The sequence below is a fragment of the Mirounga angustirostris genome, unplaced genomic scaffold (genome assembly GCF_029215605.1).
Source record: "Mirounga angustirostris isolate CCGP_5_RB_7025 unplaced genomic scaffold, mMirAng1.0.hap1 SCAF_3, whole genome shotgun sequence".
NCBI lineage: Eukaryota > Metazoa > Chordata > Mammalia > Carnivora > Phocidae > Mirounga > Mirounga angustirostris.
In genome coordinates, this window is record NW_026991711.1 from 72475570 (window position 1) to 72501543 (window position 25974).

Here is a 25974-nt window from a genome sequence, read left to right on the forward strand (position 1 = left end):
TTTCTTCCCGCTAGAGTGGAAACTCTGTAAGAGCAGAAATATTTGTCTGTTGTGGTCAGAGTTGTTCTGTTGGTTCCTCTAGAGCGATGCCTGACATTTAATAGGCATTCAATAAATATTTCATGAATGAGTGAATCCCAATTCATTCAACTGTGGGTAAATGGTTTCTCAAGATCACAGAGCTCTAAGTGGCAGAGCCAGTTTTTGAACTCAGGTAGTCTTGTTCTGGCAAGCTGGTTTCTTAACCATCATAGAGACTGTTTTTAATAAATGTTAAGGACATGTGTTTTGAAAGTCCTTCTTCACTGCGGTGACTGGGTAGTGCAGTCAGTTAAGCATCCAACTCCTGGTTTCAGCTCAGGCTATGATCTCAGGCTCATGAGATCAAGCCCCGCGCCAGGCTCTGTGCTCAGTGCTCAGTGTGGAGTCTGCTTGGGATTCTCTCTCCCTCTCTATGCCCCTCCCATTCATGCTCTTTCTTTTTCTCTCTAAAAATAAAGAAGTCTTTTGTAAAATAAATAAATCTTTCTTCACCGCACCCCTTCCCCCACACTTATACAGAAGGATATTTTACAGATACACCTCTCATTGTGCAATTGCTGAAGGTGGAGGGAAAACGCCTGTCTTTGACCATTCAGAGCAAAGAAGAAAGTAATAAAGCCGTTGTGTATGTCCATTCACCAGAGTGTATGAGATGTCACACTGGCCTAGCTTGAACAGTATTTTTAGTGTTTTCTCTTATGAAATTTAAATCTAAAAGATTTAAAACCCCCAAAACACCCTCTATTCTAGGTGGACTAGTCTTCCCCACAAATCTACAATGGTCATCTTGATCTGCCATCAAATTCATGGATTTTTTTTTTTTCCCACAAGATCCTTCTACACTTACTCTCTCTCCTCTGAATTTCTAAAAGCAACTCACCAGTTCCTTCAGCTGAAAATAATCCCTCCTTCCTCTTTTACTAGTTACCCTTCACCTAGGTCTCAAGTCCCTTATCACTCTCAATTCTGTATTTTTTTTCAACTTTTCAAATGTACAGGAAATAAACACTAGGTACTCAGATTCAACAAATGTTAACATTTTTGCCATTTTTAAACTCTGTTCTTATATTCTGAATAATGTTTCTGGAAGACTTGCGGGGAGGGGCACTCTTCACCTATATAGTAAATTACTGAAGTACTGAATCAAAGGCTAGGCATATATCATTCCCTATCCTTTCACATAAGTAAGTCTTCTTTCCTAAACTACACTGTAAAAGCCATGTATTATATAGAAATGTGTGAGTATAACTATGCACTTTATAAATAACAAGTACTCATATCTGCATTTTTAGTACCTAGAATAGATCCAAGTAGGCATTTCACAGATATCTGGTAAATTAATGAATAAACATGCCACCAACAATTCCTCCAAACACACAGGAAGTATTCAGTCTTTGAAATCCCGATAAGGCAAACATCATCTTGTTAAATAAACTGGTACCAAAAAAACAACAAACTTCTCTGTAATTCTTTATTAAAAATACGGCTGTACACATAGAGACTGAAAACAGGATTAAAGATGAATAACCCATATTGGGATCATAAACATCAGAACTTAACATACTGGTGCTTTTAGGGAAGTTGCTGACATCCAAACCACAGAACCAAGGTCAAAAGCAAAATACAAAGGTACCCTCAAAAATATTTACAATGAAGTAAATACACTAACAGAATTTAAAATAGGTACAAAAAATTGAAATGACCGTTACATGATTTCAAGGGTTGTCCTTTCTGTGCTTTGATCTGTCATGACAGAAGGTATGGGAAGTTTATATCCTTAATTTGACTACTCTCAGATATTAAAATCTTCCTATGACTTAAAAAGACTAACTTTTTAGACAACCTCTTAAATGGAATTACACTATGGAAAAGAGGGCTCCCCCAAAAAACACCTAAGCAGAACTAAGAGTTCTACTGAAAACCATTCCCAATAAAAACTAAATGAAAAATAAATATAAAACAAGGCTTAAAAAAAATACGTATTACCTGACACCAACTGTTTTCTGGCGACAATATTTACTCATGAAAACATATCAGCTGTCTACCTTTATATTCAAACCAAGTCCTGAGGTTACTAGGGGCTGAAGCAAACTAGCACTTAGGATGCAAACATTCTTGGGTTTGTGATTTGAACCTGCCTTGCAGAGGGAAGTTTGCTGGTCTATACAGGATGAGAAATTCAAGCCCTATTTTACCCCTGCCCTTCCTTAGCTTTCACAAAACATTGGTCCACAAATTAAATTTTCAAAAAGTTCCCAGACCCCAAAACTAAAATAGATGATCCCCTTTCATTTTCAAAGAAAACAATATTGGAAAAAATCTCCAGCCCGCTTATAAATTAAGCATTTCATATTTCTTCTAGAATACAAGTAGTTCTTTTTTGTACAAAAGAATTACAATATGATTTGTCAAAAAACATATAAAAAGACAGCTGCTCTTCCTCAAATACATGAGCTAATGATAAAAGACTTTTGCATGTTAACGTCTCCAAGTTCTTGTTCCTTTTACATAAAAAAGAACATTATGGTGGCAAATGTTAATTATCCTTTGAATACTGAACATTATGTTCCTTTAAAATCCATCCAGATCAAATGCAATAATTGATTTTCTTTTTAACTCAACAACTGATGCTACCAAACGTGGACTCAAACACACTTGTTAAAATGTGTAAAGCGTGTCTTTAGTCTTCAATGCTTTCAGGTGAGGTGTTTTTTTCTTGATGCAAATCTCAAGGCAGAGAAAATCATTTTAAAGCTTATAAAAAGTGGACAGAGAAATATTAAAAACTTCTCTGAAAACTACAAATATGTATAATTATTAAAATTGAAGACCGTAACATCAGTTGCAAGTGCTTGGAAGTCTTTCCTGACCTTTTGAGTTTCCACATTTTCTTCATAGTTGCATGGTGAGCACCCAGTGCTAGTAAAACATTCAGTGCTGGGAAAGGAGACAGAGTCTTCATTACTGTTTTTTTGTGAAAGAAAATTCCTATGTATTTGGCAGTCTTCAGTATCAAAGTATAGGTATTTCATTAACTAGAAATTCCATGAATACCCAAGTTTGGCGACAACTGCATGTCCAAATATTAAGAAAGTTAAGAGGAGGAAAATTCCAAACTTTTGAGATTGACTTATTCAGGAATATCCCACATAGTGAAGTTATTATCAAAAGTACTATTACTTTGGGCTAAGCAGTGACTGCAAAGGCACAGCAGATTGTTATCCCTCCAGATTCAGGCTGTAAAACTTCAGAAAGCTCTTGATGCCAGACCACTGCTGTGTTTAGTTCATCCTCTGAACAGTGTCTCTGTGTCTGTATCCAGTGTAAAGTACCATAATAAAGCTGTGGTTCAAAGAACAGAACTTTATACAAAAAAGCGAACTGGAAAGAATCTAAAGCAATATACTCCTGAACTTCAGGCCTTTATCAGAATTTTTCTATTAAAAAAATTGCATAAATGTAAATATATCTGATAAGCAGGGAAACACCTTTTTAAAAAAAAGACTCTGGTTGAATTTGGAGCAAAGAGCTCTATGTGCTCCTTAAGTTCCTGTTTATCCAATCCTCACTCAGAAAGGATTTATTACATCTACTGATGGGGGAACTCATATCCAACAATTCACTGATCTCTCTTTGTGTGTTCTTAAAAACAAAACAAAACAAACAAAAATCTCCATTTGAACTAACAGTGTGGGTGGCATACAGAGCTTGCATACAATACTCTTACAAGAATTATACACTATACTGTACTTCTGTGAAATTATTTACCTGGTCCATTAGGTTATTCAGGGCAACCGATCCCCAAAAGAGCAAATTCTGCAACCCTCAGTGACAAAAATGCTGCCCAGCATTGTTCCCCAAAAATGTCCTTGCAAATAGTTTCCCTTAATAAGTATACAATGTGGCAAAAGTTCAAAGATCAGAAAAAAGTCTTTAAAAAATTAAAATTAGTGCATATACAAGTGGAAAAAAACAAAAGCGGGAACACCATTCACCTAACGGTGCTCCTTAATCTAAAATAAATTCTTCACAGATAATGGCCCCAATGGCAGCCACAGCTCTAGGATAGGTGAAACATTCTTCCTTTCAAGTAACAGTGTACCTGACTGAAGTGCAAGCAGCTTTGCTCATCTCCTGTTTGTTTCCCAAATGTGAAATGAGAGGATGAGAACAGTTCAGCTGTAGTGCAATTTGCTATCGGTTAAGGTCCTCAGCCATGTCCTGCGTGCTTTTTCAGCAAATACTACAACTGACCATTTGCAGCTGCAATCAGTTCTTGGAAAGTGTTTTCGAAGCAGCGCTTTAAGTCACTGTAAGTCACCACAAGTACACTCTTCTCGTCTCTGGAAATGAGGCTTATTTTTTCTGGCACACCAGCATCTAACTGAAACAGAGACACAAAATGGGAAGTTCATACCAGGCAGAGGACAATCCACTTTATCTATTTTAGCACAACTTTTGCAACAATGAGTAATATTTTAAAATTTTCTGTCATATTCCCTTCTAGATATACATAAGCATTTTACATCACTAATCAGTATGCACACTTTTCAACTTGGATGTTTCCACCTATCTTTCATGCTTAATACTTGTTTGCATTATATTCCATCATTTCATTATTCCAATATCTTCCTTTTTTTTTTTTTAAGTAAGTTCTACACCCAACATGGGGCTTAAACTCACGACCCCCGAGATCAAGAGTCCCACGCTATACCGACTAAGCCAGCCAGGAGACCCAGGATCTTCTGGCTTTTTTGTATCACAAATTATAGAGCAATGATCATATTCATCTACTTAATTTTTTTTCTTCTGCTGAATTACTTCCTTAGGAGAAATACTTAAAAATATAAATACTGAATCAAAAAGTACAAATAATTTTATAGCTTAATACATATAGCTAAACTGTTTTCCAAAGGGTATCAGAACCACTGATTTATGAGTTGTACCAATTTACAAGCAACTCCATGTCAAGTGCATGCCTTGCTATTTTTATTTACCTTTTCTGATGAATGTTACCAAATGTTTTCCTACATTTACTTGTGTTATTTCCACTGTATGAATGCCAGTTTATGATCTTCACCCACTCATCAGTCAAGATTTGGTAGTAATATTTTAATGAGGTCTTTAGAAAGCATATACACTAATCCTTAGTCCATCGAGTAACTTACCTTGTTAAGGTTTTCACTTTTTTTGGTTAGTTCTCGATGTACATTTTTCTTTCCTTTTTCATTAATTCATTCATTAAAATGTTTAAAATTTACTAATTCTGAAGGCTCAAACTTTCAAATCATTTTACCAGTTAATGTGTCATAATTTCCACCAAAATATGCTATATAAGATCTTAATTTTTGTATCATCAAGATAGCCATCCATCCCTTTTAATTTATTACACTCTTTCCAGACTTAGAAAATTACCATACTTTCAGATTTGGGATAAATTTTATTTACTACTAGCTATTTTATGAAATGAAATAGAATTTTCTTCAAGTTGTCAATTATCCTAATATTCTTAAAAAATCTTCGCTTAAGGTTATCTGTCCATGGCTTAATTTCACAGGCTCGGCCTGCCAGTGTTTACATCAGTGCTATGTATTTGTAATTACCGGCGCTTCGATACTATGTATACTATTTTCTAAAATCCAGTAGAATTGTTCTCCACTCATTACTTTCAAGAAAAATGTCTTCCCCTTAAGGAAAAGAGCAAATAAACACATAAGTCACACTGGATTAGTTCAATGGTGCAACAACAGCTTGTTCTGTCTTAATGCAGATTATTGACAATACTGTTTTTAAGGAGTTTTAAGGAAGTTCAAGCAAGGCAGAGCAGAGCCTAAAAACAAAAACCAGGTTTTCCCTGAGGAGTTAGCACACTGTGCATTACCAGCTCTACATCCTATGCCATGGTAGCTTTTCCTCTAGTACTTGTAATTTAGGGGCATTTTTTTCCAGGGGTCAGCAAATGGTTTTCATAAAGATGGCCAGATAGTAAATGCCTTAAATCTCAGGGCCATGCAGTCTCTGTCACACATTCTTTTCTTAATTTTGCTTTTGTTTTTTGTTTTACAATCTCCTAAAAATGTCAATACTATTCTCAGGTTGTGGGCTCTACAAAAACAGGCTGTCAGGCCACAGTCTGTCGATCCCTGAGATTTAGATATAAACCTATACAAAGACTAGGATTTACTTCTGGAGACCCATTCTACACTCTGTGATTCCAAGTAATTCATAAGGAAAATGCACTCCTTCCTTCCTTTGTAAACTGTCTCTCTCCTACCCCTTTCAAAAACACAAAGTTCACCTCTCAAATGAACTGATATTATCTCCATCTACGGAAGTTCACCTACTCACCCAATTCTCCATTTAGAGCACTGGGCCTACTGTGCTTTTACTATTCTAACACTGGATTACTATGCCCACAGTTCACAGTAAATGAACAGATAACATGTAGGACAAGACTCACGATGACTTAAAAGAATTCAACTTTTAAAAAAGATTTAAATATAAAATTATTTTTGTTTTTCCCACCCATTGCTTTTGTGACATTTTATCACAGTGAAAAGATCCACAATGAAATATTCTATAATTATTCATGTAGATGTTAAACAACCTTCCTAGTCTAGAAATTGCTATTAAGTAGATATACCTGATAATTATTAACAAAATATCTTCTAGGCTGGAGCAAAATACATCTACATCTAAGTCTCAGTCTTTGTAGAAGATGCAACTCTGCAAACTATAGATGGCATTGCAATCTTAAAAATCCAGATACAAATTACCTTGTTAAGACAAGAAATGATATGACTGAGGTCAATCCAAGGAGCACCTGCTTCTGTCACCTGATGGAAAAGATGATCCCTAAAGAGTTTCAAAAGATAACGGTCTCCAGTCTCCGACCAGGTAGGATCCTTCTGAAACCTAGGGAAAGGTAATATTTTACCTCAATAACTCATGCTATATATCACATAGCCATGTTGATGCTTCAGGCTCCACACTAGTTGTTGTTTTTTTATTGTTTTCTCTGGTAAGTAAGTAGGGGGTGTGTGTGTGTGATTTATTTTTTTAATCCTCCTCCTAATCTTCCTATAGAAGGAAACTTCTATAAAAGTTATATTTTTATGTGCAGATCACTAAATTTTTAAAAATAATTTCACACAACATGAAAGTATATGAATACCAGTTTCTAATTCTCAAAGGCAATCATCCCTTATACACTCCTATTTTATAATCACTTTCATATTTAAGCTCCTACCATTAGATAAAATGGAGGAAAAAGAAAATGTCTTTAAAGATCTTTAGAAACAGGTTGAAAGAGATTCTTTTCCTCTTCTCACCTTTAGGATACAGAGTAGAGAGGTATGATCAGATATGTGCTCAACTTTACTGGTAAGCATAAAACAGAGAAATGTTTAAAGAAACAAAAATGGTAGATTTTGGTTTTCTACCATCATGAGCGGATGTGAGAGTGTGCTGTGAAGAACTAGAGAACAGTGACAGCGATCATCTGGTCAAAACGATCACTGTCACTTTCCAGTGACCTCTGGAACTTATGGTCTAGTGAGGAAAACGGACGTTCAAATAACCAAAGAAAGTTGCATATTGAGATAATGCCATTAAGAAAACAGGTACTGGTACACAACAGAAACATGAATTCATCTGGGAAGGGAAGGGAAGCTTCCCGGGAGGAAGTACGCCCTAGCCAGAGGCATCACTATTTGCAAGGAACAGAGCATGCAGCACTTCAGAAACTTAGCAAAGGTCAGTGGCTGGATGGTGCTGGGGGTTGGAAAAGAAAGAGGCCAAAGGAGAGACAGAGTAAGAGCAAGGAGGGGGAACAGAAAATACAAGGACAAAGAGGGAGAGAAGGCAAGAGAGGGGAGGAGAAAACTAAAAGGAAAAAAAAAAAAATGAGGTAGATCTGAAGCAAAGATAAGAAGGGAGAGATCAGATTATGCAGTCTTAGTTAAAAAACGAGGTCTGGGGAAAAAACAAACAGGTCTGTCTTCTAAGAACAAGATGGAAAGCCTACCACATGGTTGAAACACAATCATATGAGTTTCGCAAAGATCACTCCAGGGACTTTCAATTAAAATGCTAATTAAACACACCCATTTATCTCTGTTTCCTTTCCAAATTCCACCAAATTGACAATAAATGTCTAAAAAGGAGTATAATAAACATGCAAGAACAAAGTGACCAGAAGCAACAACAGAAGAAAAAACTGGAAAGTGAAAAACAGGTAAGTGATATGATCAGCTGACTTGAAAAAACTGAACTCTAATGCTACAAAAGGCAAACAAAAAAAGGGGGAAGCCACAAAAGCAAGCCATACCAGTTAGGCCCAGGAAGGGAAATCATTGGTACTACTGGAAGTGCAGGTATGGACTAAAGCTGGAAATAGCAGAACTGATGAAAAGCTCTATAAATAACAAATAGACAACCTCTCTCTCATTCCCACCTCCACTTCCGCTTTGCAGAAATTTGCCAGAAAGGGTACCAGAAATCTTTCTAGACAGGGTGAACAAAGAAGCTCCTGCCTTCAGGATGCCAGGAAGAGCAAGAGATAGTAGCTAAGACTATTTAACCAACACTTTCTTGCTACTTTGGCTACCCAAAGCTCGACTATGGGTTTATACTACGGACAAAAGGTTGAAGACTTTTTTTTCTGGATATGGACTTGCCCAAGAGCAATTCTAACACTTAAGAAATCTACCAAAAACAAACAAAAATTATATATAACAATATCACACTACTTTACCACACATTCTACAATCCCTGACCCCGCAAGGACCTTCCCATTAGCTTTTTAGATGAAAAAGGTCATTTTTAAAGAAGTTCATTCATTTATTTTTTAGTAATCTCCATACCCAATGTAGGGATCAAACTTACAACCCCAAGATCAAGAGTCACACGCTCTTCCAACTGAGCCAGCCAGGTACCCTGAAAAAGGTCATTTTTAATATGAATGCATAGCCAAGGATCAGAAATCCTTTGGAGAATGAAACAAAACAAAACAAAACAAACTCGTTTCCTATGAGATACTGCAGGGAACAGAACAGAACTTAGAACAAAACAAAACCTAACCAAAAATCTATAATTGAGAGTCTCAGAGAAACAAGAATTAGATGCTGTAAGACAAACATTTAGAGAACAGAAAGTTCTTGAAAATTAAAAATATGACAGCAGAAACTTAAAAATTCAAAACAGATTAAAAAAAAACCTTTATTTTTAGACGACATAAATTGAAATAATTACCTAGAAAGTAGAACAAAAAGATACAATACAGAAAACAGAAGAGAATATTAGAAAATCAACTGCCATGGTCTAACATCTGAGCAACGGGAAATCCAAAGTGTGAAATTATCAAAGAAACAACGAAGACAACTTCTCAGAACTGAAGGACATCAGTTTCCAAGATTAAAAGGGTCTGCCCACCTGTTAATTCATCAGAATGAATAAAAAAAAACCCACACCAAGGCAAATCACTGTGAATTTCTGAACATCACTGATAGACTCTAAAAGCACAGGGGAAGGGAAAGGGTTTGAAAAGAAAATGGCTTTGAATCCCGAAGTTAAAAGACAATGGAGCAATGCTTCAAATTTTGACAGCAATTATCATTACTATTACTTAACTATGTAACAGAGATACCAGCCAACACAAACACTCCAGGGAAATTAAAAGTATAGAAATTAGGAAGGAGGAAATGTAACTACAATTATTTGGAGATAGGACTATGTATCTGGGAAACCCAAGAAAATCTAGTGAAAAACTATCCAAACACTAAGATATCAGGGTACAAAATTTACAGGAATCAGTAATTTTTATGTGCACGGATAATAAGCAATCTAAGAAGAAAAAATTGGGGGGGGGGATTCGCAGTTACAATAGCAACAAGAAAAAATATCTAGTAAACTTAGTGTGCTACAACAACATAAGGAACAACTTCAGCACTTAAGAACAGTGAAAGTAGGTGTCAACAAGTATGACGACAGACCATTATCTTGGTTAAGAAACTCAACATCTATAAACACAAATGCTCCTTAAATTTATTAATAAACATGTTAATCTTCTCAATAAAAATACCATCAAGTTTACTGATTTTTTTAAATAAAAAAGCTGATTCTAGAATTTATACAAAAAATTAAGCAGTTTTAGGAAAACAATAAAAAACAGGCAATTAAATGGAGATAAGAACTAGCACCTACTAGATTTTAAAATGTTAGTCATTAAAATACTAATGTGAAAGAAGTGCTGCCTTAAACCAGTGCAGAAAAGCTAGACTATTCAACACATAGCTTTTGGGCCACTGGGTAGTCTTCCGAGGGGAAAGGGTGGAGGAGTTGAATACATACCTCACACCCTATATAAATTCCACACATATAAAAATTTAATATGAAAAAAATAAAACCATAAGTACTCTAGAAGAAACCCTGAGATAATTCCTTTAAAATCGTGGAAGTAGAAAAGGCCTTCCTAACTATGATTCAAAATCCAAAAGCATAAAAGAAGTTTGATCAATTAGACTATATATAAAAATGTCTGCATGGAAAAAATTAAGCAGAGTCAAAAGAAAAATGACAAACTAAAGAGAAAACGGTCACAAAGGATAAAGCTCTCTAGCTCCTATACATCAAAAAGACAGATAATTCAACTGAAAACAAAAATGAGCCAAGGGTATGGACATAAAAAGGAACAGAAATTAATCAAAAACATAAAAATGATAGGAAACATGCACATAAGAGTTAATATAAAATAAAACTGCACTGAGATTCAATTTCTCATCTAACAGGTTGACAAAAATCCACAAGCTGGAAGAGTATTGTTGGTGAAAGACTCTCATGCATCGTACACTGGGAAACCCTTCTGTAAGGGTTTATAGTCACACATCCACAGATCTAACAATCATAACTGGGCCTATATTTATGCACACATAAAATTAACTATGCATAAGTCAGTCCCTGCAACACTGTTTATACTAGCAAAACACTGAAAACAACTCAAATGTCTACTGATAAGGAACTGGAGAAATAAATTATAGTGTATCCACAGAATGGACTATTACATAGCTACATAAATTATGGAAGCAGAGCATTACGGTTAACAGCATGGACTATGGAACCATACTGTCTGGATTTGAATTCCGGCTCATATACTCACTAATGATGTAACCCTGGAAAAGGTATTTAACCTCTTCTTTTTTTTAAAGATTTTATTTATTTATTTATTTATTTGAGAGAGAGTGAGAGAGAGCAGGAGCAGGGGAGAGAGGCAGAGGGAGAGGGAAAAGCAGACTCCCCACTGAGCAGGGAGCCCGACATGGGACTCGATCCCAGGACTCCGGGATCATGACCTGAGCTGAAGGCAGACGCTTAACCAACTGAGCCACCCAGGCGCCCAGTATTCAACTTCTTTATGCCCAAATATCTCTGTTAAGTGGAATACTAATGGTACCTGCACCACAGGGTTGTTATGAGGAGTAAGGTGAGGGCATATTTGTAAACTACTGAGAATAGTGTTTGGTATACGCCAAACATACCTAAACCAAAAGATTTCCAAAATATAGTTAGGAGGAAAAAGCAATATATAGAACACTGTGCGTGGTTTACAATTTGTATACATTAAAAGGGGGAGGAGGGAGATAATATATCATTGTAACTCAGGAAGAATATAAAATAAAGATTAATGGGAGAAAGTGGAGAGACTGGGGATGTTACAAGTATGAAAGATTTTTTTTCATTGGAAACCCTTTTCTACTTTAAAAAAAAAACTGGTTCATATTAATTTATTCAAAAGATTTAATTAATAAAAAGAATTTTCTGAAGACTATCTAGAATTTTATACCCAATCATACCATCAATAAAGTATAAAAAATGAATAAATATATTTTCAGACTTACAAAGACTCAAAAAACTCACCTTTCTCAGGAAGCTACAGGAGCATGTGTTCCAATAAATCAGAAGAATAAACCAAGGGAAAAAAAGCAAGAAACAGGGTATCCAACACAAAGGGAGAGACAAAGAGAATTCCCAGGATAATAGCGAAGGGAAGCTCCAGTTCTAAAGTGTGAGTGTGAGCAGGCTTAAAGTGCAACCAGCCCAGATAGGAACAGAAGGACAGAGGCTCCAGGGGCAATTTCTCTAAGGGGGAGAAAAAAAAAGGAACTGATAGCTGACCTATTTTTGACCATATGGAAAGGTGTTTCATAACTCTGGCAGCGAGTCTGGAATAAACTGGTGGTCAATATTTTTTTCATTTTCTATATAAGACAATTATTAACCCCAGGAAAACAAAAATCAAAAAACAAAATACAAAAGAAAGAAAATATAGTCATGTTTTACAATGTGGTGCAACGAGGAACAACATTTACCCTGTTACAGTAATGTCAACACTGAATAAAGATTTAACTCGAAATTATGGGCTAAGTGGTAACATGTGAATACTTGGGGGTGTGTGTGTGTGTTTGTGTTTGGTTAAGGGAAGGGGTGTGAAAGATAAAGTCTCATCTTCCACAGGACAAAGTCATCAGCTGAGTTAAATACTGGCAGGAAAAAAATCAAAAAATAGTACTGCAAGCATATTAATTTTTAAATAAATGAATGCCAAAAGAAACAGCTAAAAGTTTGGGCTTTTTTTTTTCTCCCCTAATGTCATCTCTTCTTTTAGAAATATTATCACAGAAAATACTAATTGAGTTTTTCTTTTTAACTTTGAAGAAAGGGAAGTGAACATGAATTTTGCGGTCAAAAAAACTCCCTCAAGCAGTATTTATCTATCATCTATTTCTATTAACAGAGGTAACATTCCTGAAACGTAACTTCTTAAACAGTGACAACAGCTATAGTATCGCTCCACCTGTCTTTAACAGCTACTACTTAGTACAGACAACAACTCTACTTCTTTCTTGAACATATGGTAATTTTAACTTACAAACGAGGCAGAACTAAATGACAAACAATGTAAAGTGGTGGGGTCACTGATATGACTGCTATAAATAATGCCCTTTAATAGAAGATAAGGGGCATGCAACAATTAGACCTGTCTGAAGTCTCTAATCTGACTACGGTAAACTGAACTGACCAGGCTTCAAAAAGGAGACGGGGTAGAGGCCGTACTGATAGTCATAAAATGTTCCCTCGTGTACAAACCACAATAGAGATTTCTAGCAGTATCTTTTCTGTATGTGTATGTGTGTGTGGAATCCTTAAGAACAACCAGGTCTAAGCTATAGTTGAAAAACAGCATCCTAATGGCTTCACATGAGAATTTTTCTCTTTTTCCAAATAAAACCAGTAAGAATAAGGAATACTCATTCCTCTTAGCGCCCTTGATTGAAAATATATTGTAAAATACTGTAAATCCTTACTCCGGCCTCTCATTGATTGTTCCCAATTTTGCTAGAAGCCTAAACAGTCTTCCATTTTGAACCTCCTATAAAACATTTTGAAAAGAAAGAGAGTATTAATATTCCAGCTAACTAAATATAAAAGCAAAATTTTACAAAACTGGTGTCCTACACCAATATTACCTTTAAACAATAAATCCTAGTATCCCCAACTTTTGGTTATAGTTTTGAATATAATATTTCCATTTCATTCAACAGTAATACTCAAGAAGATCATGCAGCTGGCCATTTTTAAGAATGGTTAAAGTAACTTACATGAAAAAAAAAAAGTCAAGACTGTGTCAACTGACTGTAGCAAAATCATGAACAACAACAACAAAAAAAAACAAAACAAATGCCCAAAGGATAGAAAAAATTAAAATACTGAACATTAAGTTTGGACAAATATATCTGCAAATGGTCTTAGCCAATTATGTACTATATTTAGCGCAGACATTACTATGTTTTATATCTCCCTACACATATAGGTGCCAAGTGTGTATATCTCTTTTTAACTAGACTCTTTACCTTTGCAAGGTCTTCCTCTATGACATCATTTCTCATTTGAGCAGCATCCAATTGAGTATAAAATCGAGCACCAATCATGGGCATGATGTCATTTACACTTCGCATCCTGTTTTGGTCAGTCAACAAATACCTGGTGAAAATAAAGAAGCATCACTTGAATGCCAAATGTGTAATTTAAAAAACAACATAAACCCACAAGCACATAGCTATCGCTGCTGCCATCATATTAGTGTACATAAATTTGAAAACATTTTTTCATGCAAGTCAAGTTCACTTTCAAGGCTTAATGATTTCTCTGGAAAATTTTAAGAGCCAAGAGAAGAAACATGTCTCTTTCTCTACATTTTTGCTATTATGAAAATGAGAAAGGAAAGTTGAGTAGGGTTACACTTAATCATTTCCATTCTCAAATCCTTCCTTACAATAGTGGGACATGAAAAGATTATTACAAACCTTTTTGGAGTGGTGAAATAGGGGGTGGTTGTAGGTGAAGAGATTTTTCCATTGCTCTTCAAAATAATTTTTGAAACTAAAACTGGGTCTTGAATTTTGGTAAATCAAACAAGGCTCAACTTTTTAGGAAGCTGCCCTCTGCTCTGCAACTTCATTTACCAGTTGTCATGGTATATTATTTATTTCTGAGAAATCTTCATGTACAACATATATCAGAAGAGACAAATTCAGTTTCTTCTACCATTATAACTGAGGCAGAAAAATACATTTTGAAAGGCTACCTGCTAGAATACAAAGATGACCATGACCTGTTTGTTACTGCCTATCTTGACAGGTGAGCCATTTCCTAACCATTCTCATTAAAGTACCCTCCCCCTCTTGCACTCTCTGCTTATAATTCTATCTTAGCTTCTTTATAGGACTACCTGCAAACATCTTATTTGATTACGTTTGTTACCTCCTCCCCATTAGGGTGGAAGCTCCAGAAGTTGGGGGTTTTGTTCATCTTGTTCAAAGTACCTGCAGCATCTGGCACAGAATAGGCATTCTTTTGTTGAATAAAATACTCCTGTGGATAATCTATATCTTAGCTATTTATCTGTAATTACGGACATATTTATATCTAACTACTTGAAGTATTATTACAAGCTTTGTGACTTCGGCAAGTTACTTTACCTCTCCATGCCTCAGTTTTGTCATCTCTAAAATGGAGCTAATTTACAGGGTTATTGGGAAAATAAATTCATTCACATCAGTTCGAAAGTGCCTGATACATGATTTGTTGCTCTATAAAGTTGTTATTGGTTAGTATGAAAGTATGGCTTTTTAATTTACTTTTTATTAAGGAAAATTTCAAACATTTATAAAAGTAGAACAGTTAATGAAGGTCCATTTACCCATCACCCGGTTTCGATAATTATTAACATATGGCTAGTTTGTTACATTTATATCCTTTACTCTCAGTTTTTTAAAAAGAAAATTTGGAGATTACTACTTGAGATTATTTGAAACACCTAGATGTTGCAAATTAAGGCTAGGAATCACTGCTGTGAAAATATATGAAACAAATATTTCCATTTGGGAACAACAATCATCTGATTATTAATAGGAACACTGGGCAACCACTGGCTTCCAGTGCTGTCACGAGCAGAACATTTACACCAGTGTTACAAAGCACAGGTGGGCAGCCCCATCCTCTAACCCTCCATTCCATATCCAGGGCTAGTCCAAAAAGAAACTGAATCATCCAAGGCTACACAGAAAAATCGGAAGGAACAGCTGAAAACTAAGGCTCTACTTATGTCCACTTTACTGAAAGTCAGTCTCCAACTGCTTCTAGAACAGAACAGGAAAAATGTCAAGAGATGGCCTAGCATCTGTTCTCTAGAATAACTTAGAATAAGAATTATGGTGTCTACCCTCTGGAATTCCCCAATGTGAGATGTATCTTAGGGAAAAGTCCTTTTCTGGTGACAGTACTCCACAGTGGGTTTCTCCTAACTCAAATACATTTCAAGCCTATACTCAAGGATTTCTTGAGAGTCTGAAGATATTGGAGTAGAAGCAAAGGGACCTTGATGAACATGCTTTCTGGGATGGATGTTTTGGCCACAGAGTCTGTAACTGGATTGCGTCTGAGGTCTATTTATGACAGCTTTCAGAGAGTTACCTATCACGCTCTAGAGCAGCACCATCTAACAGAACTTTCTGAGATTATGAGATATATTAGCCAGAAGCCACATGTGGCTTTCGAACTCTTGAAATGCAGCTAGTGCAACTGAAGAACTAATTTATTTTGTTTTATTTTAAACTTAAAAGGTTTATGTAGCTAGTGGATACCAATGCAACGAATTTATTCAAAGAAATATAAACATAACAAAAAAGAAATTCAAAGTTGTTTAACTGTGTTCTGCCTGATTTTTAATAGTAAGAACTAAAACAGAATCACTATTAAAAGGCCTTTATGAAAAAGCTGTCTCATCTCATATGATCATCACATACAGTTAATCGTATAGTAAAACTTACAAAATCAGATTCTTCAGGTCAGAGGAGTAGTTGATTGTCACCAGTTCCATGGCTTTCTGTAAATTCTCTCGCTGAATTCCTGCCAAAGAGTTGCAAGCCAAAGCCAACACAACTTTTCCTAATGATATCAGATCTGCTTGCTGACATGAAAGAATAAATATAACTTTTAATTTTTTTTTTATAAGGTACAAATGTAATAGACCGACACTACGGCCGGCAGCCTTACAAAAAAGCTGTAGGACTACCAGCACAGGGTTCTCAAATACTGGTGCTCAGAGTCACCTGGGAGCTGGAAGATGATTTCTGAACCTCTCCACCAGAGATGCTCATTCAGTAGGTCTGGGTGAGCAGGCCCAACCTTTTTAAAGCACCCAGATAATTCTGATGAATGTAGCCCCAAGAAACATAACTCTGAGCAATTCACACGCCAACTACAGAATTGCTGCTTTAAAATTAAAAAAAAAATTTATTTATACAGAGCTGACATTCTCATTATTACAAGAAATTTAAGGCTGGTTACTATATACTCGCTTTACTATGATCGTTACAATTATAATATGCCCCCTTTCCACTTTCCATTATACCCAATATACAGAGGGAGTTTGAAGAATTATTTGAAGAAAAGTTATTCCATTATTCCAAACACAACATAACCATTACCTGATTTCAGAGTACGTTTTTTAGAACATCGAAAATGCTGCAAACCCCAATGACATCCTGTCTACTCTTGTTTCCAACTAGACAATTTTTCCTCATATTATAACAGATCTCTGAGAGTTCTGATACCACCTGGTTGTCTGTCTATCTATCTATCTATCTATCTATCTATCTATCTATCTATCTATCTATCTATTTTTTAACATTTACCACTCTGAGGCTTTCCTTCTAAAAGGATTTTCAAAAGACAGCTTGCTGAACTGAGGTAAGTTCTCTATTACCTATTATAACTCTAGGAAACAGTGGCCCTTCTTGGCAGGTAACTATTAATAATTATATGCCTAGGAGAATGGAATGGCTCAGAGTTAAATATGGTCATCTGAAGTAATTTCGACAGAAAACTTCTGTAGATCTTCAAGATCTGAGATCTGATCTGAACTACTGGATACATTTACTGAACACTGGTTTAGTATAAGGAGTTTTCAAATCTAGCTATACATTAAAATCACCTGAGGAACTTAAAAAAAAAAAAATCACCCTGTGACCATCCCTTTACCCCAATTCTGGTGTTACCAGTCTGGGGTAAGAACTAGGTATTAGTATTTTTCAAAGTTTCCACAAGAGTTCTGGTATATAGCCAGGGTTGAGAACCACTGGTTTCACGGAAAATTTTAAGTGGTATAGTTACAAAATAGGTGAATATTTGAAGGCAGTCACTAACGGAACTTTAGCACTACACAGCTATCCTTAATTTTACCCAAATAATAGAGTATAAAGATGTCAAACTCCATTACTAAAATAACATCTAAAAAAATCCAAATTCAAAAATCCATCCAAAACTAGCATTTGTGAATCTGACACTTTGAACATGAGATCCTATAACCAGTGGAAAAACAGATTAAAAAAAAACAACTTTGAATCTATCAGAGTAAGAGATGCCAAGGATTCATGTCAAAGAACTTTTTACAACTTCATTTGTGGTACAGAGTTAGGAGCCCAGAAAGGCAGGAGGGGAGGTGGCATGGGAGGGAGCTCTATTACTGTTGTCATCATCTGTTCTGTGGAGGACACTGCCATGAATGAACTCAAAAAGGACTCCCCTCAATCATTCTCAAGGTCAAGTAAAATATTCCAAGTTACAGTAATGAAACCATAAAAATGTGGGTCAAGAGAAATCAGTACATGGAAATGCTAAATGTGAATTTCTGTATTTCAATCCCATATCCTCAGCAAAGCAACCTGAAGGTTGCTATTAGTTATCAAGTATTTGAGCAGCATGTACCAACACACACAGCCTCTCCCAACCCTTAAAACAACAGAATTTTCAGTTTAGCTCCACCCTGAATTGATGCTATAACTAAACCTCCCACCTAGAACATTCCAGTATTCCCTATTATGAGAGAGGAAAACAAAAGTCCAAGATAGCTGAAGGACTGGATGGGTTTTTAAAATAAGAACATTTAATTGTGAGTACATCCCACCACCTTTCTAAAGCTGACTCAAGGTGGGAATACCCACTTTTAGAAATAAAGTATACATGTCACATAATCCAGATTAAATTAGAAATGATTTTAACTAAGAGGTTAATGAAGTCCTGCTTAATTAAGAGAGTTTAACATCATAAAAGCTCAGTAACTCTCCTTTCCTTATTTGCCAGCTAAATAATTTTCCATTTGTTATTTTGCTTCTTACCTCCATCTGGTTTTTCCCCCCATTTGTTGAATTCTGGAGGTTTTCCCCCCACTCATTTTCAGTTTCTTCCTGATTCTTGATTTCTTGATTTTTCTCTGATTCTATCTATGGCTCTACTTATGTCCACTTTACTGAAAGTCAGTCTCTATTCACGTGTCTGAAACAGACTATGAAAAATAGACTACAAGAAACAATGCACTCCTTTCTCATGTACCCTCTTCTCTGTAAAATCACAATCCCCCATTGGGACTATCTTTAATTCTCTCCTTTACCTTACTATAAGCTATATGAAAAATCTTCAACACATACATCACCCGCCCCCCCAAAAAATAAAGGAAAAAAAAAGAAAACCTGAGATATCTTTTACTGCTGGAAAATAAAGGGAAGGTGATGACTGGTTGAAAGCAGCCTGAGTTTATGAATGAAGGCAGTTCCTAACTTACCAATCAATCATCCCAAATGCTTACTTAAGAGTTGTTTGTTTGGAACTCTAGGATTACTTTTTCTTAAAAAGAGTTGTTTTTCAAGGTAACTACACAACCACTACCATAACTGAAATAATGTACATCCACAAAGAAAAAGGGAAGATAATACTGCTATTAAACTCAGAGAAAACCAAAATCAAACTAGCCTTATACTAGTAATTTTTTTTTTTTTTTTTAGAGAACTCTATTCAGAATACAGAAGAATGAGAGCGTAGGCTGTACTTGTAAAAAAACAAAACTGTAAGGTGTTTCATTTTTTAATGTGGACATGAGGTTTCCAGATACTTGCAACAGAGCTAGGTGGCACTGGTTCTAAATAATGTCTAATTTCTCCTCAAAAATTTAGTATTATTTTCCTGGATACATGAAGATCACTAGTATTGCAGTCAATAATCAGTCACTTTTAGAAGCACAGAGATTAGGAAGAAAAATCTCCAGAGCTAATTAGTTAGGCACTAGATGTAAGAAGGTAAGAAGGAAAGTCACTAAGAACCACCACCCTAGATAAGAAAGAGGGGGCAAATCCCCTTAGGCAGAAGAAAGCTGCTGGGGGGGGGGGGGTGCGTAGTCAAATTCTGTGTGGTGCCCACTAGATGGTGCTACCAACCAGGACAGCTTGGCTGCTGCTGAGTTTGGCTGGGCAGGAGCAGAGGGGAAGGAAGATGTGAAAAGTCTGCATACAACTCAATGTGATGAGTGGCTCTCTAAGTCTTGGGGACTGTACTGTCCCTGGTTCTGCAGCAAAAGAGGTTTATACATGAATAGGATTACTAGGCACTACTTAGACGCTACTTCTCATTCTGTCTTTTCCTTTTTGTCTGAAATTTTGGCTTATAATATAAAGCAAACTAAAATCTCCTTTCAAAGATTTAAACAAAGGAAGTGGAAATGAGAAGGGCAATGAAAAGGTAAAGTGTCTTTCTCCATGTAATTAAGAGATTCTGCCTTACATTAAACCTCTATCAGTTAATAAATGTTCAGAAGCACCAAAAATTTCTTACACAAAAAGAATTAACATTGTCTTAAAACAGCACCTGCATGTCCTCCAAAAAATGTGAAGTACTGCAATAATGAATTTCAAATAATTACAGAGCCACGTTACTTGCACAGAATCATCAAGGCAAAAGCAACTACACTTAACGTTCCCTGCAGAGACAGGATCTTATTCTCTATACCTTAACATTAATCAAGAAGTATGAAATAAACAGCTAAAAACATAAGAGGGGCCTAAATCTACACTATTATTATGACTAGACTAGAATCAAATTCTGATTATATACAAGAAGTGAGTATGCAAAAGAAAAAATTATTTAGAAAATGGCAATACAACAATTTTCCTTCGAAAATACTTCTAAAATTTTTGGATTGGTAGTGGGACAATATCTAAAAGTAAAAATAACAGCTATGATTAACACATTAAAGAACTGAAAGAAAGGAAAATGGCATTTAATATCATTTATTCAGCTAATTAATCTGTTTTAATCTATGCTGAGTACAAATTTCCTCATCACATAAATACATTTTCATTTGAACAGTTTGTCTTTGACACTGTCATTAACTTTCTCTATTCCCACTTGTAAGGGCTCTACACTACACACACCACAGTGATTAAGAATACATGTTCAAAGTTGGCATAGAGACACCCCCAGAATAAACTGAAATCTAGACTTAAAACCCCCAAAACACTTTAGAATAAATAAAATTTGTCTTAAAAGAAAATCAAGCCTTAAGTTATTAAGGAAGTATCCATGTTCATTCTTACTCACCTGGTATTGAGCCATTAATGCCAATGGATTATTGTTCTGACTGTTATCAAATGTTAAAACATCAAAAACTCCAACACAATTTACTCGCAACCTTTAAAGACCAGAGAATTTAAATTATTAAAATGAGATTTTTTTAAAAATTTAACGTTTCCTATATTATTAGGAAGGATCTCAGAATATTATCCAGTCTAACCTCCCCATGTAACCGCTATCAAACACCATTTTAGAGATGAGTTGGAAATTAAGGCTCATAAATACTAAGTGATAGGCCTATAAGGTTATAGAAGCCAGAAACTGATAAAGCCAGGACTATAACTCACATCTTTTTTTTTTTTTTTAAAGATTTTATTTATTTATTTGACACAGAGAGAGACCGCGAGAGAGGGAGCACAAGCAGGGGGAGTGGGAGAGGGAGAAGCAGGCCTCCCGCCGAGCAGGGAGCCCGATGCGGCGCTCGATCCCAGGACCCTGGGATCATGACCTGAGCTGAAGGCAGACGCTTAACGACTGAGCCACCCAGGCGCCCCTATAACTCACATCTTTGACTACCATGCCAGTGGTCTTTTCATCACAGCAAGCTGCTTCTTTATTAGTTATTCATGTAAGAGAACTAATTAGCTTTCTAACATTTGCTGAAGATGTATTAGGCACCATTCACATGTATTAATCATTCAATCCTCTCAATAATCTTATGAGACAGGTATCTTATAAATGTGGGACAGATAATAATAGTAGCTGTCTTACAAGGTTGTTGCATACACAGAAGTTACAGAACTTGCTCAGGATCATATAAATAGCAACTAACAAACTTAGGATATGATGAACCCAGATAACCAGGTAGTACCAGATCTTGAGCTCTTTATGCTATGCTGTCCAAGATAACTCTCAAAATTACAGCAATTCAAATAAAACTCTGGTGAAGTCAAGGGCTGTTACTTCACTTTGTATCAGTGGTTCTCAAAGCATGGGACCCAGTAAGCAGGAATAGCATCACCTAAGAACTTGTTGGAAATGTAAATTCTCAGGCCTACTGAATGAGAAGTCTGGGGTGGAGGCCAGTAAAGTGTGCTTATTAATGAGCCCTCCAGGTAATTCTATTTCATGCTCTAATCGGAGAACCACGGTTATACATAGAAAACTATATTGATATTATGTCTATATCCCCCCAACCCTAACTATCTCCCAAACCCTTACAAGATTCTTGGTTAATAACAAGGCATTTTTTTAAGAATTCAACATCTTTTTTTAAACTTACAAATGAACTCAAAGTCATAGCAGTTGTTCTGGATGGAATATATGAAAAGGTAGAATTACAACAAATCATCATGTTTTGTTTACTAAACTGTCATAGGTTAGATGCTCAACAAAGAAGCCAAAACTCAAAATGCTAGTACCTTGTTTTGCCAGTTATCAGAATCTTTGTTGGGTCCATAACTCGACATGCCAAACCTGCTGTGTGAATGGTACGCAATGCGGAACTCAGTTGGACAATATATGCCCAAATAAGAGACTCTGGCAATAATCCTGCATGCTGTCTGGGCAATGGTCCATCGTGTTGACCTAAAAGCAAAAAGGACATCTTTTAAATAACCAACTAAAAGACTAAAACATTCAAATCAAATTTAACAAAAAAAAATTCATGTATCATGGTAAAATCTGTCAATTTATTTATTTGAGAGAGAGAAAGAGAGAGCACAGAAGGAGAGTGAGAGGGAGAAGCAGGCTTCCCACTGAGCAGGGAGCCCTATGTGGGGCTCCATCCCAGGTCCCCAGGATCATGACCTGAGCTGAAGGCAGACACTTAACCAACTGAGCCACTCAGGTGCCCCGCAACTTGTCAACTGTATATATATATGTGAATATATGTATGTACATATATATACGTATATACGTATATATGTGTATATATATACGTATATACGTATATATATATATATAGACAGATACAGATATGGTGTTTTTATATGTAAGGTTTATCATATGTATATAATGTTTTATGTGTATATATATATATAAGGTTTAGTCTATTAGTAAGAAATTAGAGACAAACCCCAATTTCCTATTTTTGAGATTATACCTTTATACTGTTAGCAGAAGAGTTCTCACTGAAGTGCTCTCTTCTGTGAGCATTGTAATTACTGAACAATAAACAAAATTATTTAAAGAATTTATATTTAACTGTGAACCAAATAAATGTAAATGTAAATTCTGAATAAAAACAGCAAAGGTGAAGATTATTATTTTACTTAAAATAATCCTAGCCTAGGGCGCCTGGGTGGCTCAGTCATTATGCGTCTGCCTTCACCTCAGGTCATAATCCCAGTGTCCTGGGATTGAGCCCTACATCAAGGTCCCTGCTCCGCGGGAAGCCTGCTTCTCCCTCTCCCACTCCCCCGCTTGTGTTCCCTCTCTCCCTCTCTCTCTGTCAAATAAATAAATAAAATCTTTAAAAAACAATAGTAATAATCCTAGCCTATATTATTGTTCAGGCAGGTGAGAACTGTTCATTCTGTGGCTTGAAAGAAAAATAAAAGTCTCTACCATCATTTACGCTGAATATTTTCTTATTCTCCATAAACTGCCCAGCCTCCTCTCTTACAGCCATGTCAGTTAGACAGGATGGTATCCAACTCATAAAAATATAAATGTAAAGCACTGAATATCACTTATGTCTAATAATGAAACAAAAATAATCCGACCTACCATGAGAGTAATCATTTTGATTCTATCAGCTTTTTTTTTTGAGAGAGAGATAGAGAGGGAGAGAGAGAGCGAGAACAGGCACACAAGCAGGGGTGGGAAGGAGTTGGGGAGGAGGGGCAGAGAGGGGGAAAGAGAGAATCTCAATCAGGCTCCATGCCCAGCACAGAGCCCGATGCGGGGCTCAGTTTCACGACTCTGAGATCATGACTTGAGCCAAAATCAAGAGTTGGGTGCTTAACTGAGCCACCCAGGTGCCCCTCAACTCTTAAGTACTTCTTGATACTATTTCCTGGGTCACTGTTAATCCTTAAATCAGTGGAAAAGGAGCCACATAAATTTAATGCAGATTTTTAAATTATTTCAGGGAATATGACATTATAAATTCAAGTGTTCTTATGATTATAAACAAATTTTTTTGTGAATTAGGTATAAAAGCAACACAGTTAAATGGTTAATTGCAGAGATAATAAAGAGCAAATTTGTGGCTTGGGATAACATTTCCAAGAAAAAGCAAATACAAAATTCAAAAACTGCTTTCCCTCCATTTGGACAGACTGAAAATAATACAATCTGGAAAACAGTGTTAAATAACTCAAAAAGTGGCTGTAGTGATAAATGCCAAGACATCATCCAAGAGGACTATGAAGAGTTTAAATAAAACTATTTAATAAATGTGGTAATAAGGAAAAAGAGCATTTATAGCAAACACAGTGCTTGCTTATTACTCTGTGCCAGATTCTGTCTTAACCTTTATATTGTTAACAGCAGCAGAGGTTACTTAACCCACTTTGTCTCATTTTAAACCTCTCATAACCCCTATAATACAGTATGGTATGATTATTATTCCCATTTTCCTAATTAGTATATTTCTTATAATGTACAATCTTTTACTTTGTACCAAGTTAAATTAAATAGTATAAGAAAACATTAGACTTCCATCTATGTCTCTCCAAAAGTTTATACACACCTTTTTTCTTCTTTTAATATTCACAATAGGAAAACTGACAATTGCCTTATATTAGAAGTTACTACAAATTAAAGTATATACAGTATGTCCAGGGAAACTACTACTGTTCAAACAATATTTTCAAATACCAGAAAAAGGAATGATTCCTGTGAAAATGTATATATCAAATAATCAGTCAACACCAAAAATAAAGATTAAAAAACAAACAAACTAGAAAGGAGTGCTATAATCAGTGGTTCTCAACAAAGGTTAATTCTGCTCCCCAGGTAACATTTGGCAATGTATGGAGATATTTTTGGTGTCGCTACTGGAGAAGGGGCTTGCTACTGGCATCTAGAGGGTGGAGGCCAGGGACGCTGCTTAACATCCTGGAATGCACAGGACAGCCCCCACAAAATCATTCTCCAGCCCTAAATGTCAACAGTGCTGAGGTTGAGAAACCCAGCTATAAATTAAAGCCAACAGTCATCTCACAGGTGTTACTACTAAAATAAACTTGAACAACTACAGCTATATTCATCTATAGGAAAAGTTACACCACATCCCCTTCAACAAAATTATGTATGTGTCTACAGATGACATGGCAAAAGGAAAAAAAATGACCACACCATATGACCAGATTTTTAACGTGAAACAGCCATGTAACCACAGCTTTCTTCTTCCAACTGTCAGAAAGCAAAGTAAACAGAAATAATATATTTTTATCCACAATTAAAGGAGTCACAATCCAAAAGATACTATAATGTGGACTCACATCTTTCTTCCTCAATTTCTCCCAGTATGTATTCAAGAAAATCTTTAAGAGATTAAAAACCACAGTAAAAAATGCAGTGGTTTGTCAACTTCAGTAATAAACATTTTTTAAAAAGAATTCAATGCTTCTTTCCTGTCCCCAAGCAAGAAAATGATACATACATTTTTCTTCCCCAAATACATAAGTTAATTAAAAGACATCTCAAAATGGGCCTACTTTTACTCTGAAGCTATTTTACACTTTAATAAACATTTATTAATTAACCATAATTACAATATTTTTGGTTCTTTGCAGTATTTGAACTATAAATATTGGAAAGGGGCAAAAAAAGAAAATATTCCCTGCTTAAGTAAATGCTACCCGAGAAATTTTGAAGACTAATTCCTTAAGTAACATGGAGTCCTACCTTTTTAAAAAAAGCATTTGTTTAGGGAAATCATTTCATAAATGATATACAGTCACACTGGACCAAGAGTCATTAAATTATATTCAGAAAATATAAAACTTAGGGGGAAAATACTTA

General features: G+C 35.7%; 1 protein-coding gene across 7 annotated transcripts in view; it reads right to left on the bottom strand.

Moving 5' to 3' along the window:
- Positions 1-1499: 1499 nt before the first annotated feature.
- PAN3 (poly(A) specific ribonuclease subunit PAN3) overlaps positions 1500-25974 on the bottom strand; it is a 130019-nt gene continuing 105544 nt past the window's right edge. For 6 of the 7 annotated variants that reach the window (XM_045869244.3, XM_045869247.3, XM_045869246.3 and 3 more), the window contains 7 exons: positions 22422-22587; positions 21028-21118; positions 16428-16567; positions 13950-14079; positions 13404-13468; positions 6819-6957; positions 1500-4426 (listed from right to left, as the gene is read on the bottom strand). In XM_045869244.3, coding sequence (XP_045725200.1) covers positions 4286-4426; positions 6819-6957; positions 13404-13468; positions 13950-14079; positions 16428-16567; positions 21028-21118; positions 22422-22587 — 872 coding nt within the window. In that variant the 3' untranslated portion in view covers positions 1500-4285. The remainder of the gene's footprint in view (positions 4427-6818; positions 6958-13403; positions 13469-13949; positions 14080-16427; positions 16568-21027; positions 21119-22421; positions 22588-25974) is intronic. The other variant, XR_010410061.1, reaches the window with a different exon arrangement.